Source organism: Panthera pardus, unplaced genomic scaffold (genome assembly GCF_024362965.1).
Source record: "Panthera pardus isolate Hobbes unplaced genomic scaffold, ASM2436296v1 HiC_scaffold_17, whole genome shotgun sequence".
NCBI lineage: Eukaryota > Metazoa > Chordata > Mammalia > Carnivora > Felidae > Panthera > Panthera pardus.
The window spans coordinates 51963279-51977754 of NW_026526732.1; the positions used below are offsets into that span (position 1 = coordinate 51963279).

Genomic DNA, 14476 nt, shown 5'->3' on the forward strand with positions numbered 1-14476 from the left:
TAGCTAATGGCTATAATTAGACTTTTTCCTTAATTAGCTTGTCTACAGAATGTGATTCCCACATTTAGTAGGCTACTAAACACTGTGCTTTTCTATCCTATACTGTAGTCTGTGCATTATTATTTTAAAAAAAAATACGACATAGTATTTATTTAAGTGGGCAAGTGTGAATATATATCTTATAAAAATTCACTTATACATTTGGCAAAGCATTGCAAATATAATATTATAGTCTTAGAATCTAAATTACAATTTTTCAATGTGTAAAATCCAAATAGAATAATCTAAAACTGGTGATTTGAAATGGTTAGTAAAACTTTTAAAGATGCCTAACTTTCTCCTGGAATATTGGAGCAATGGAACAGCTTAATCCAAGTGATTATGTTCAAATAACTTCTCTCCTGATGTCATGTTGTACCCATATATACTTGTATTTATTAGCTTCTAGACCTTACAATTTGTTGGAAAAACTGAAGTTGGTAGTCTTTCAAACAAAAGTTAAGTTTTTTGCAAATCATTTATATGGTCTGTCCTGTTTGTCTAGACTCCTAAATCAGAAATTATGCTCTATCATTATGCAGTTAATTGACTAAAGGAATGAATCACTATATACCTGATGATGATATTGTCTTAGTCTACCAGGTCATGAATTTTATACCCTGTATTAGATTATCAGTTGAATGCTTCGCTGACTACATTGTTAATAGTGGTTAGAAAGGCTTTGCCTAAATGTAAATTCCTTGCTTGCTAAATTGAGTTTCCCAAGTGTATCTTCATTAGGAAATTTACAAGTAAATGTTTTTTATTTGGCTTTCAATCTGTTACATGATGAAACAGCTATTTCATGTCATATATATGTTTTCTTAATATAGTTATCATACTTTGTATATTTCATCACTGAAAAGTATTTTTACATGTAGGTTATGATTATACCTAAGAGTTATAACCCAAGAAATATAATAAATGTGTGCAAACACTTCTTCTTCTTTCATAGATATATGGGCAATAGGTTGCATATTTGCTGAATTGTTGACTTCAGAACCTATTTTTCACTGTCGTCAGGAAGATATAAAAACAAGCAATCCCTTTCATCATGATCAACTAGATCGGATATTTAGTGTCATGGGGTTTCCTGCAGGTAATTTATTTTTCTTCTCAAAATAATATTTGAGTCATATTTCAAAATAATTCCTTTTCAAAAGCATATTTTGTGTATTTTTATGTATATTTTTAAGCTAAAATAGATTTTTGATAGAAGTAACATTATTTTCTATAACAATATTTGATATTTTTTTGTAAGATAAAGATTGGGAAGATATTAGAAAGATGCCAGAATACCCTACACTTCAGAAAGACTTTAGAAGAACAACGTAAGTAATTTCATATTAAATATAAGTAGTAACTTCACTGGGAATATTTAAATTAATCCTTTAAAAAACAGATATAGATTAGTATTTAAAGCAGAAATTTAGATTTTAATGTATTAATTATGCTTATGATTTAAAGAAGATTTTCCAGATGTTGCTAACATACATGTTAGGCTTAGGCTGTAGTATTTTATAAACTTTTAAGAATCTTAAGGGTCAGTATCATGTTTAAATGTGTCTCCTGTTTTAGCATGATGAGGGCTCAGTTCAAGGCTACAACTGTGATTTGATCTTTATCTGAATAATGACTAGTGACTGAAATGCCGGGTGAGGCAACCAGGAAGGACAGCAGAAGGAAGGCCACATGGCCTGGAAGCAGGATAAAACACACTGGTGGGAATGTGTATATTGAGTAGGAGGGAGAGAATAAAGGTGACAGAGTGCGAGGAGTTTGTTACAAATGCACACACCTAGAGGAAGAGGTTTTCTTCTGGGCGACTTAACAGGAAATGTCAAGACAGGATAGCTTGTAGGAACAAAAGCAGACATGACAAAGAGAAGGAGGGGATGGCACTTGTCATTTTTGGCCCCTCTTTTACACAGTCCTTGGTGGGGTCTTTTTCCTGTCTCTCTCTCTTAAAGATGGCACTGGTATTACTCAAGGTTCTGTCTTGGGCTGTCTTTTCACTCTGGACATTGTCCCGGGCAGTCTCTCTGATCTTATTGGCCACAGTTTACCATCGATGATGCTAATAATTCCCAGTTTATGCATCCGACTCAGATCTCTTTTCCAAATTTCAGACCCATTTGTCTAATTGCCTCATGGAATCCCAACCTGAAATTTCTATAAATACGTTAAGTTAAAGGTCCAAAACTGAACTCATCATCTATCCTCCCATACCTTCCTCCCGCTGTATTTCCAATCTTAGGAAACGACTCCATGATTCACCCAGTTGTTCAAGCCTAAGACCTGACATATCCCTGATCCTTCTTTTATCGCCTTCTCTTCCATGTTACCCTGTAGGATCCAAAAAACTAGTAAATCTAGTAGGTCTTTGTATTTCTCTCCATCTACTCTGCCACTATTACAGTCTAGACCTCTCTCTCTCTCGCTTAGGATCCTGCAGTGGCCTCCCAAGTGGTATTTCTACCTCCAGTCTTTATTCCAACTCACTGTCTATACCACAGTCATTGCCCAAAGCAAATTTGATCATGTTGGTCTCCTTGCTGCTCTCAATTCACTATTGCTCTCACTTCCTTAGTATGGCTTACAGAGCTCTGGCTTCTACATCACCAAATTCATCTCCTACACAACTGTCCACTTTGTATTCTACAGCCTAGACAGCATGAATTTCTTTAAGAAGCTTGAAAACCCAGAGCTTTTTTTTGACCTCTGGGTTTTTACACATGCTGTTTCTTCAGTCTAGGATGTACTTTACTCCCACTCATTTCTTCAGATTAACTCCTATTTTTCCTTTCTACTTGTCCTTTAGGTCTTGCCTTGGGCATCACTTGCCTGCTGAGGCCTCCCTTGACCTTCTAGGTCTGAGTCACGTACTCCTCTCTTGCATCCTGGGCTGTTTCTCTCAGCACTGATGACTTTGCACTACAGTTACCTTTTTTTAAAAAAAAAATTTGAGAGAGAGACAGAGAGAGAGAGAGAGAGAATATCCCAAGCAGACTCCATACTCAGCACAGAACCCAATGTGGGGCTTGATTCCATGACCTGAGCTGAAATCAAGAGTGGGACACTCAACTGACTGAGCCACCCAGGTGCCCCTACAGTTAGCTTTTGAATACTTATCTGCCTTCCCTCTAGATAGTATGGGTTATATCTTTCTTATCCATCACTATATGTATACCCAGGGCCTGGTACATAGTACATGCTCAGTAGTTACTGTCAAATGGACATTATATGAAAGTGGTTCAAGTAATTGAAGACATGCTAATAATATAAAAGATGGAGAATATTAATGTCGGCAGTGAACACTTATTGTTTAAAGACCAAAGGAAAATTTTCACATAAAATTACAGCGTTTACAGTAACTAGAAATAAAAGGAGAGCTTTAAAAGATAAATGAAACTCAGAAAAGTCATAGGAAAAGCTCAGCAACAAGAGCCCATATGTCTTAAGCAAACAATTGTACCCCCATGAAAGCAGCTACTAATATATAAGATGAAAGGAGTTTATTAAAAATTAGCTAGATCTAGGGGCGCCTGAGTGGCTCAGTTGTTTAAGTGTCTGACTTTGCCTCAGGTCCGGATCTCGTGGTTCATGGGTTCGAGCCCCATGTCAGGCTCTTGCTTCCTGGATTCTGTCTCTCTGCCCCTCCCCGACTCATACTCTGTCTCTGTCTCTCTCTCAAAAATAAATAAAACATTAAAAAAATTTTTTTAATTAGCTAAATCTAATGTAGTAGTACATACAAGCCACTGAAGTAAAATATTATTTAAAAATTCCAGGGGCACCTGGATGGCTCAGTCGGTTGAGCAACTGACTTCGGCTTAGGTCATGATCTCACGGTTCGTGGGTTTGAGCCCCACGTCAAGCTCTGTGCTGACAGCTCAGAGCCTGGAGCCTGCTTCGGATTCTGTGTCTCCCTCTCCCTCTGTTCCTCCCCTGCTCGTTCTCTGTCTCTCAAAAATAAATAAACATTAAAAAAAATTTTTTTTTCCAGAAAAAATTATCTCAAAGGAAAAATAACTTGTTTTCATTATATCAGATGAAAAGAATGAAAAAAATTACTCTTAAAGTGAATCAGGAAGAATAGTGATAGAAGTTTCTGTAATCTTTCTAAAGTGTCAGCTTTTATTAGCTAAGTAGAAGGCAACGTGAAAATAGGATTAAAAGGAAATCTAGAAGTTGACTTTAAATTGAATGTTACAATAAGCACAGTCTGATCTTATGATAGAAACAAATAACTTAGAATCTGGAGTTAACCCAGAGAAATCAATGATTCGACAGAAAGACCAAAGACATGTATGTAGACAAACTACATTTCTGCATAAACTTTAAAATCTCTTCCCATTAATAAATTTAGTGGTTACCTTGCTAATAAAAATGTTCCTAGTATTGGAGGAAAAAAAATTTTTTTAATTTTTTTAAGATGTTATTTTTAAGCAATCTCTATACCCAATGTGGGACTCAAACTTGTAACTGAGATCAAGAGTTGCGTGCTCTACTGACTGAGCCAGCCAGGAGCCCCGAAAAAATTTTATATATACATGGCAAAGATTTTGTTTTATTATTTTTATTCTTTTAATTTTTATTTATTTTTGAGAGAGAGAGAGAGTTCAAGTGGGGAGGGGGCAGACAGAGAGGGAGACACAGAATCTGAAGCAGGCTTCAGGCTCTGAGCTGTCAGCACAGAGCCTGACGCGGGGCTCGAACCCACGAACCGTGAGATCATGACCTGAGCCGAAGTCAGACACTAACTGACTGAGCCACCCAGACTCACATGGCAAAGATTTTAAAAATGAACATACCTAGGGCTGGCAAGGGTATGATAAAATGGGCCCTCTTCCTTGTATGCCACTGGTGAGAAAAATGTTTCTCAAACTTTAATGTACCTACAGATCACCTGGAGACCTTGTTAAAAATGCAGATTCTGATTCTGAATTTGGGATAGGGCCTGAGAATCTATATTTCTAATGTGGGCTCTCGGGGCCCATGCTGCTGATCTGAGGGCCAGGTTCATGTAGCAAGGTTTTAGAGCACATAAAACTGGCTTTGAAATGCACATACTCTTTGACCTAATAAACCCAAGAATTTATCCTGTGGAAGCAATCAGAGCAGCCACAGGTAGCTAACCAAGTGTTTATTATGTGTCAGGTGTGGTGCTAAGCCCTTACCTGCATTTTCTCATATGGTCCCCACAACACTCTATAAGAGACGTATAATTGTAATCTTTAGTTTTCAGATGAGGAAGCTAAGGTTTTCATAAGGGTTAACTAACTGCCCAAGGTCACACAACTGGTAAATGACTGAGTCAGGGTCTGAAAGGGATCTCTGTTTCCCACCTATGTGCAGTATTGTTTCCCTACCATGTGGACCCGATCCGATTAACCTACAAAGACCTGTATTTAACTATTGTGAAACAAATAACATCAGTAACACTAGGAATATACATATATAACCACTGCAAATGAGTAGTTTAGAGAGCACTGAACAAGGAAAAATGTTTATGAAACAATATTAAGTGAAAAGAGGACAATTTGTATAGTGTGATCCCAATTTTATAAAAACAAAACAGAAATCCCTCTGTGTCTGTGTCATATATATAAAAGCATAGCAAGAATGTCAAAGGAAAATTAGCAAAATCTTGGCAGTATTTTTTTGTTTGTTTTAATCATTGAGTGGCTTGATTACGAGTGATTTCAGTTTTTTTCTTTATACTTTTCTATATTCTCTAAATTTTCTACCATGAACATATATGTTACTTATTTTTTGACCTTTTTAAATGTGAAATATTTCATATATAGGAAAGAACATATATTCTGAATTTGTATTTGTCATTCCACATTTTTCATTATAGTTTTGCTACAGGTGTTATGTATTCCAAATAAATTATTGCTCAGTTTAATATATCTTTTATCTTCATATAAATTATATTACAGTTTGTATTTTCTTTTGTAGTTTTCTTTCTTTTATTTCCCACTCAACCTCTGTATTCATTTTAACTATTTTTTAATTTTTTTTTTCAACGTTTTTAATTTATTTTTGGGACAGAGAGAGACAGAGCATGAACGGGGGAGGGGCAGAGAGAGAGGGAGACACAGAATCGGAAACAGGCTCCAGGCTCCGAGCCATCAGCCCAGAGCCTGACGCGGGGCTCGAACTCACGGACCGCGAGATCGTGACCTGGCTGAAGTCGGACGCTTAACCGACTGCGCCACCCAGGCGCCCCCATTTTAACTATTGTTCAATATTCCATTCTGTGAATATGTAACAATGTACCCATTCTTTAATTGGTAGACGTTTGTGTTGTTTACAGTTTTTTCTATTACAGGAATGCTAAGAACATTCTTGTTCACACATCCTGTGATACACATGCACAAAGGAATCTCTTGGAGTATGTACCTAGGAAGGGAATTGCTAGCTTATAGGTTGTTCACATTTTCAGCTCTAGTGGTTAATGTGTAATTATTTCCCAAAGAGATTGTAACAATAGAAACTCTTACATACTGTGTTTAACAATTCCCACTGCACACATTTACCAATATTTGGTTACGTATTCTTTCACTAATCATTGAAAAGACAATGGCCTAAACACATACCTTATAGGAAAACCAATCTGGGAGCTTTATTGTGTAAACTGTACTTCAATAATAAACATTATTTGAAAAAAAAGTGTGAGTGTTTCCAGTGATGTGTGATTATTATGTTCTTGCAGGTATGCCAACAGTAGCCTCATAAAGTACATGGAGAAACACAAGGTCAAGCCTGACAGCAAAGTGTTCCTCTTGGTAGGTGCCTCTCTGCCAGATGGGGAAGTTGGGTCCATAGCACAGACCCATCTTGTCTCATTCATGGAATTGTCCTAGCTATCCTCCTTTCTTTCTTTCTTTCTTTTCTTTTTCTTTCTTTCTTTCTTTCTTTCTTTCTTTCTTTCTTTCTTTCTTTCTTTCTTTCTTTCTTCTTTCTTCTTTCTTTCTTTCTTGAGTATATGCATGCATGCACACACACACACATGCATATGCGTGAGCCCAGAAGGGGCAGAGAATCTTAAGAATCTTAAGCAGGCTCCATACACAGCAGGGAGCCCCATACAGAGCTTGATCCCACAACCATGAGATCAGGACCTGAGTTGAAATCAAGACTCTGGAAGCTTACTTAACTGACTGAGCCACCTAGGTGCCCCAAACTGGTGATTTTTCTTTTTAAGTTTATTTATTTATGGGGGGGGGGGTGCAGAGAGAGAGGGAGACAGACAACCCCAAGCAGGGTCTTAGCAGTCAGTGCAGAGCCCTGTGTGGGGCTTGAACCCATGAACTTCAAGATCATGACCTGAGCCGAAATCAAGAATTGGTCACTCAACAAACTGAGACCCCCAAGACACCTCCCACCTTTTTTTAAGTAGGCTCCACACCCAGCATGGTGTTCATGAGGTCATGAGTTCAAGCCCTGAGCGGAGATCAAGAGTCAGATGCTTAACCGACTGAGCCACCCGGGCACCCCTCCTCCTTTTTAGAACGAAAAGAAATTGGTGGATGCTAAGGCAACATCAAATAGTTTTCTTTTGAGATGTCACTCTTGACTTCCAGACTTAATTTTTTCCAATTTTTCTGATTTATCAGCAGAAAAAAAAAAATGACATAGCAAAAGGGCTTTAACGCTAATGATTTCTACCAATTTTACATAAATGTATGTAGTGTGCCAATTGCTCCATACTAATCTGTGGTGAGCTGTACGAAATGGCATTTGATATTAATCCTGCTAGACATTAATACAAAAGCCAAAACATTGATTTATAAACAACCTTTCCATGTGCTATTGATTTCTTATGTGTTACTTTAGCTTCAGAAACTCCTTACTATGGATCCAACCAAGAGAATTACCTCGGAGCAAGCTCTACAGGATCCCTATTTTCAGGAGGACCCCTTGCCAACGTTAGAGTATGTACGCTACATTTTCCGTGTCCTTTGCTCCGGGTTGAGGATGTCAGACGGTGACTAAAGTAAGAGAAGCACTTGTTCCTATAGGGTTACTGAAGTTTTCCATTAATCCTACCTTGGAGAAGAACTTCTGGAGAGAAAGGGACTATATTCTGAAACAGGCAGCGCTCTAGAGAGGTGTGAATGAAAACAGGTGTTTTAGGAATGACCATCATTCAGTGTTACAGGGAAAACTACAACTGAGAACAGGTGGGATGTTTATAGTCAGGCAGATGAGTTTAAACCAACTCAGTAGGGAACTGCGAAATTTAAAAGTCTGTGCATCCACTGTGCTACCAAAACCCCTGCATTTCCCATCCTTGTTATACCCATATGCTTGTATTTATTAGAGATGTGGCTTTTCTTGAAGAAAAAAAAACTATTTTCATTGTTGAGGCAATTACAAATTCAGTTATTGTTTAGTACTAATTGAGTTTGTGTGGAGAAACCTCTACATCATATACGTCAACTAATGGCAATTAAGATTTATTATTGAAAGCGGTAATTAGTATAAGACTTAGACAACAAATTCTTGTTTTGTTTTGTTTTTAAGTTTTAGAGAGAGAGAGCGCACAAGTAAGGGAGAGGGGCAGAGGCAGAGAGAGGGAGAGAGAGAGAGAGAGAGAGAGAGAGAGGGAGAGAGGGAGGGAGGGAGAGGGAGAGAGGGAGAGAGGAAGAATGTTAAGCAGGCTCCATGGTCAGTGTGGAGCCAGACTCAGGGCTCTATCCCGTGACACTGGGATCAGGACCTGAGCTGAAATCGAGAGTCTGACGTTCAACCGACTGCGCCACCCAGATACCCCCCAAAATTCTTTTTTTATTTGCTTAAATTAAGTTGTCTTGGGAGACATTCAGCAAACAGTAGCTATTGATGAAGAGTAGGCAATATGTTAAGGAAAAAAAAGTGGAATTTTAAAATTAACAAGGTCAATGATACTGTGGATTTTAGGTCCTGATATGTATTCTTTTTTTAAAAAAATGATTTTTTAGTGTGTTTGCTGGCTGCCAGATTCCGTACCCCAAACGAGAATTCCTTAATGAAGATGAACCTGAAGAGAAAGGTGACAAGGTATAAGCTACGCGGTACACTTCTATTTCCAGGGAGTAAGGGAGGCAAAAAGAGAATTTAGGGAAGTACAATTTAATGATTCCTATGTATTTGGCTGCCTTCTATTTTAATTATGTGCTTACTTTATTGTAGATGTACTTTGCAATTTGAAATATCATGAGTTTACAGATGAATGAGCTTCTGATTTGTTTTATAGCCTATTTTATTCCCCGATCCTTAATGGTTGTGTTTTGTTTGTTCAGTGTCATCACCATGGCTTGATTCAGGCTTCCTTCAAAGCACCGTTCTGTTCTTTGCTCCTAATTGGCTAGATCAGGCCCTCCCCATATCCCTCCACTCTTCCAAAATCATGATCGAGAAGACTATTAACAGCAGTTTTATTTATTTATTTGTTAAGGTTTATTCATTTATTTTGGGGGAGAGCGCCCAAGTAAGCAGGGGAGGGGCAGAGAGAGGGAGACAGAGAAATCCCAAACTGGCTCAGCTTACTTACGCTGACTGCGCAGAGCGGGAGGCAGGGTTTGATCTCACGAACCCTGAGATCATGATCTGAGCCAAAACCAAGAGTGGGAGGCCTAACACTAAGCCACCCAGGCACCCACAGCTGTTTTAATGAATGCAGAACTCTCCTGTGTGCCCTATGTGCTCTCCAGTGGCTGATGTGGAGGACCACTGTGCAATGTAAACGAACTTTACAGAATGAATCCCGTTCAGGACTCAGTGCTCTGACCTTTGGGGATGCTGTATTCCCGCCTCTCCCCCCGCACCCCCCCCCCCCCCACGGTCTGCTTCCTTCTCTGGTCTTGGCAGTCACTTTGGTGTCCCCCGTAGGTCGCTCCCCAGGTTGGCGGGCCGTCCCCAGGTTGGCGGGCCGTCGCGGGTGCCCATCAAGTAAATGACAGCAGTGTCCTGTTGATTTAGTACCATACCAAGTTTGCCTTTTTTCTTTTTCTTACAAGAACCAGCAGCAGCAGCAGAACCAACATCAGCAGCCCGCAGCTCCCCCGCAGCAGGCAGCAGCGCCCCCGCAGGCGCCCCCGCCGCAGCAGAACAGCACCCAGACCAACGGGACCGCGGGCGGGGCCGGGGCGGGCGCCGGGGGTGCGGGAGCCGGGCTGCAGCACAGTCAGGACTCCGGCCTCAATCAGGTGCCTCCGAACAAGAAGCCCCGCCTCGCGCCCTCGGGCGCCAACTCCGGCGGGCCCGTTATGCCGGCAGATTATCAGGTACTGCGCTGAATTTGTTCTTGTTCACGCTCAAACAAGAAATGGGAAGTGGATTTTGTAATAGACCCTCTTAGAATTAAGTAGTACTTAACTCCAGAGTTTCACTGTGCAAATGGTACAATCCTGTTTCTAGGACGTGCTATGAAAATGAGGGTTTGGGTCGTATTTCATGTAACTGGAGAACATTTCATTTCTTGACTTGCTTCTCCTGACATCCTGAGGAGAGAGGGTGAGACAGGCCTCTTCCTCCTCAAAGAAAATTTCTCATTTTCCCCTTCCAGCTGTCAGTCAGGTTTGGGTCAGAAAAAGAGAACTAGACAAGCAATTGGAAGAGAGACAACAGTAAGAGAAAGATTTATTTTCGACAACAGGAAGAGAAAGATTTGCTGCCACTGAGAGGAAATAGGAAGTAGCGTAAACACAGAAAGGGATTAAGATTGCGACTTCTCAGAAATCAGTGTTAAATCTCACTAGAAGCATTTTTGAGAGTAGAAAATACTTTTTATTATTAAGATAAAAAAAAAAAACTACAGCTGTCTAAATGTGCTATCTCTCTTGATGAGATGGGGGCCGCCAGATGTGGGACCTCCTTGTGATGGAAACTGGTGTGGTGAAAGAACAAAGGAGGTAGAGGTTTATTGGATACACCTCCAGGGAGCAGCAGCCTGGACCACAGGGGAGAGACTGTCTGCCCCAGGCAGTGGGTATTGAGTACAGAGCAGTAGGCAGGACAGCCTGGAGGCACTGGGTGGGGGCTGTTTTGTTTTGCTTTGTTTTTGAGAAAGAGGACTGCCAGCTAGGGGGGAGGGGTGGAGAGGAACATTGGGGGGGGGGGGGTGCGCGAGAGTGAGAGAGCATCACGAGCAAATTTTAAGCAGGCTCCATGCCTAGGAAGGGGGCCATCATGGGGCTCAGTCTTAGGACTGTGAGATCATGACTTGAGCCGAAATCAAGAGTGGGACAGCTTAACCGACTGAGCCACTCAGGTGCCCCTGGGGGGTTGTTTTAAAAAGGGGAAGATGAGGAGGTATGGATGGGGGTGTAAGGAATTCTCCCTTTTTTTTGGTAACGTGCCTGGTTGTACATAGCCCATTGGTCACTTGTGGCCTATGGATATTTTGAGGTGGGTCGTCTGATGGGCCTGTCTATATTCATCCAGGGGGTTGCTGTGGGCCCTCTTGCCTTGATGAGTTTCCATTGCTCAAGGCTGATGTCTAAAAGCGGCCTCTATACATTGTACTGCTAATTTGGGAAATTAAAGGGAAAAAAGTGTAAGGATTAGTATTTGGGGAGAGAGGTAAAAATACCTGTGATAAGCATAGGGAATCTTGCACACACACACAAAGAAACCCAAAATTTCAAGGATAGTAACCAGCTAAGATCTAAGAAGTTGGGGGGGGGGGGGCAGGGCTTAAACGTAAAAAAAAAAGACTTAGAACCTCGGGGTACTAGTGGAAGGGGGAGATGGAGATAATAGAAAACAAAACCACTGGCAAGGGAGCCATAAACTCACTGATAAGGAACTGGAATCCAGAGAAACATTAACAAGAAAGACATAATAAAGAGCTGCCTAAACTGGCTTTACATTTTGAATACATCTCTACAAACTCATGTGTTTTCACACAACCACTTCCCTGAAACCTTCTCTTGGAAGAGTCCCTGCAAGCAGAGAAGTACATAATGGCACTTTCATTGGTTCCACTTGTTGAAAATCAAAATCTGACAGAGTAAATTCAAAGACCACGGTCCTCTCAGGAATTTTGGAAGCAAGGTCTCCAGGATCTTGAGGGGGCTAACTATTGTTAGGAAAAGGTCATTTATTATTGTCTAGTAAAACCGTGGTCATGAGACCCTTCAGATGTGTATCAGGGGCCATATGCTTGGAGGATGATGGCTAACATATATCTTGGGGAGTAGAGATAAAAGAAGTTTCCAAAGGAATTTTTATATGTTAAAGTAGCTCACAGGATCCTGGAGGTTGGGAGAATGTTAAGCCAAGAATGCCTTTTACCCTTAGCAAAGTATTAACATCCGGCAGCTGAGTTCCTAGAGGAAGGTCACTTTGCCAGTCTCAAGGACTTGTCAATGGGTTATATGTAGGTTGTAAGGAAATTAATTTTTTTTTTTTTTTGCCTTTGTTTCCCAAATTATTCCCCCCTGAACAATTCTGACCCTTAAATCTTCATGGTTGCTGAGGGTGAAAGTCTTGTCTTCTAACTTCTTCCTGATGAATAGGGGCATAGAGATGTCCCTGCCTAGGGGTCAACATAGGTCAGTTGGGGACTTATATATACAGAAGTTACGAAAGGCCCAAGGGAGACTGCATGTATGGATCTTCCCAAGCGGAAAGGATCATCTTTCAACTTGAAGTTATACCACTGAAGGAGTCTCGACACCACGTGGAAAGGGAAAAAACATGGGAAAAAAACAGTAAATCATGTTTAGAAACACACACACAAAAAGAAGCCCAAATAAGAGTCCTTTGGTAGTTGACAAAAATTCTCTTCTAGTCCACGAGTTTAACCAATCATTAAAGGAAAGAGAGGAATCAGGGCACCTAAGTGGCTTAGTCGGTTAAGCATCTGATTTCACCTCAGGTCATGATCGCATGGTTGGTGAGTTCAAGCCTGCGTCCGGCTCTGTGCTGACAGTGTAGAGCCTGGAGCCTGCTTCAGATTCTGTGTCTGCCTCTCTCTCTGTCCCTCCCCTGCTTGTGCTCTGTCTCTCTCTATCTCTCAAAAATAAATAAACATTGAAAAAAAATTTTTTTTTTAAAAAGAAAGAGAGGAATCTTCTAAAGCACCAATTGAGTATTCATGTCAGTTAGAAATGCAGAAATATTTTGTGGTAATCTGGAATGTATACACAGCATTCTGTTTTTATGATAGCACAAGTTCTACCTTGTGCAGCAGTTAAAACATCTAATGCCATTCTGTTTTGTAAAACTGCTTTACGCATCTGTGTTACTTCAGTATTTAATAGAGAAATGCTATTGTGAGTGCCATTGAGGGCTGTGACCCTAAATTAAGAGCTTCCATGTGCCAAACGACATCCTCCAGTCCTAAAGAGGGAATAAAGATGGATGCTGGGTGGTCATCCCAATGAAACACAGAATGTGTCCACTGTTGTTTTAAATTTGGAAGGTCAGCTGAGTTGGTAATGGTTTTAATAATGCACCAGTGCATCCGAGCAAAACCCAAAGTACAGCAGTCTGTCCAGCCTGGGGGAAGCCATGGACACAAGTTAGAGCCACATAGCCATTGGGTCTCCTTAAGAGCCAGCCATCTAATCCTGGGCATCCTTGAACTGCAGTCAGGATAGCAAGGACTTCTCGGTTTTAGAGGGTCACCTTCCCACAGGATTGTAGATGTCAGGCCGAATGTAAATAGTAATTAATTTTTAAGGTCTAAGCTATTTGCTGAGTTATTTGGGCAATAAAAGACGATCTGTTGTCACTTTGTAGGAACTAAAGGAGTCCAAATCTAAGGACAACTTCTCTTCACAAAGTTTTTGTCATTTTGGTGGCCTTATTACCCAAATGAGTAGCCTAGTGTAAACCCTGTATTACCTTCCATTGGTTATTTTTGGATATAAAGGTTTTTGCCTCATTATTAATAAACCAGTCCTGTGCATTTTTCGAATATCCTCATTCCTGGGCTATGTGGATTCCTTGGTCTGAATAAACTGGAATTATGGATTTTATTGGAGTTAAGACTTGTATAAGACTTAATATTTATTTATTTTGTGCTGCCTGCTTGACTGCATGGTCTGCTAAATTGTTCCCTTTAGATGCTAAGGTCATATCCTTTTGATGTCCTTTGAGGTGAATGACAGCTACCTCTGGAGAGTAATAATTTGGGGCCCATATTTGATTGGGGAAGTGTGGCTTCATAATAACCCCCTTCCCTTCCAAATTGCTTCATGTGCTTGTAGCACCAGAACAGCATATTTGGAGTCAATATAAATGTTAATTTTTAGGCCTTTGGCCAATCGTAAAGCATGAGTGAGTGCTATTAACTCTGCATTTTGGGGAAGATGTATTTGCTTGGAGGGCTTTGGCCTCAACAGTCTGAGTTAGATGACTATAGTGTACCTAACTTTTCTTATCCCCTTTTCTATGAAACTATTGCCACCAGTAAGGTAACTGTCTTCTGCATTTT

The 14476-nt window shown here is 40.3% G+C and overlaps 1 protein-coding gene across 9 annotated transcripts in view; it reads left to right on the forward strand.

Moving 5' to 3' along the window:
• CDK19 (cyclin dependent kinase 19) overlaps positions 1-14476 on the forward strand; it is a 191823-nt gene that overhangs the window by 166075 nt on the left and 11272 nt on the right. For all 9 annotated transcript variants that reach the window (XM_019443090.2, XM_019443091.2, XM_019443092.2 and 6 more), the window contains 6 exons: positions 995-1138; positions 1301-1370; positions 6761-6833; positions 7885-7982; positions 9012-9090; positions 10050-10316. In XM_019443090.2, coding sequence (XP_019298635.1) covers positions 995-1138; positions 1301-1370; positions 6761-6833; positions 7885-7982; positions 9012-9090; positions 10050-10316 — 731 coding nt within the window. The remainder of the gene's footprint in view (positions 1-994; positions 1139-1300; positions 1371-6760; positions 6834-7884; positions 7983-9011; positions 9091-10049; positions 10317-14476) is intronic.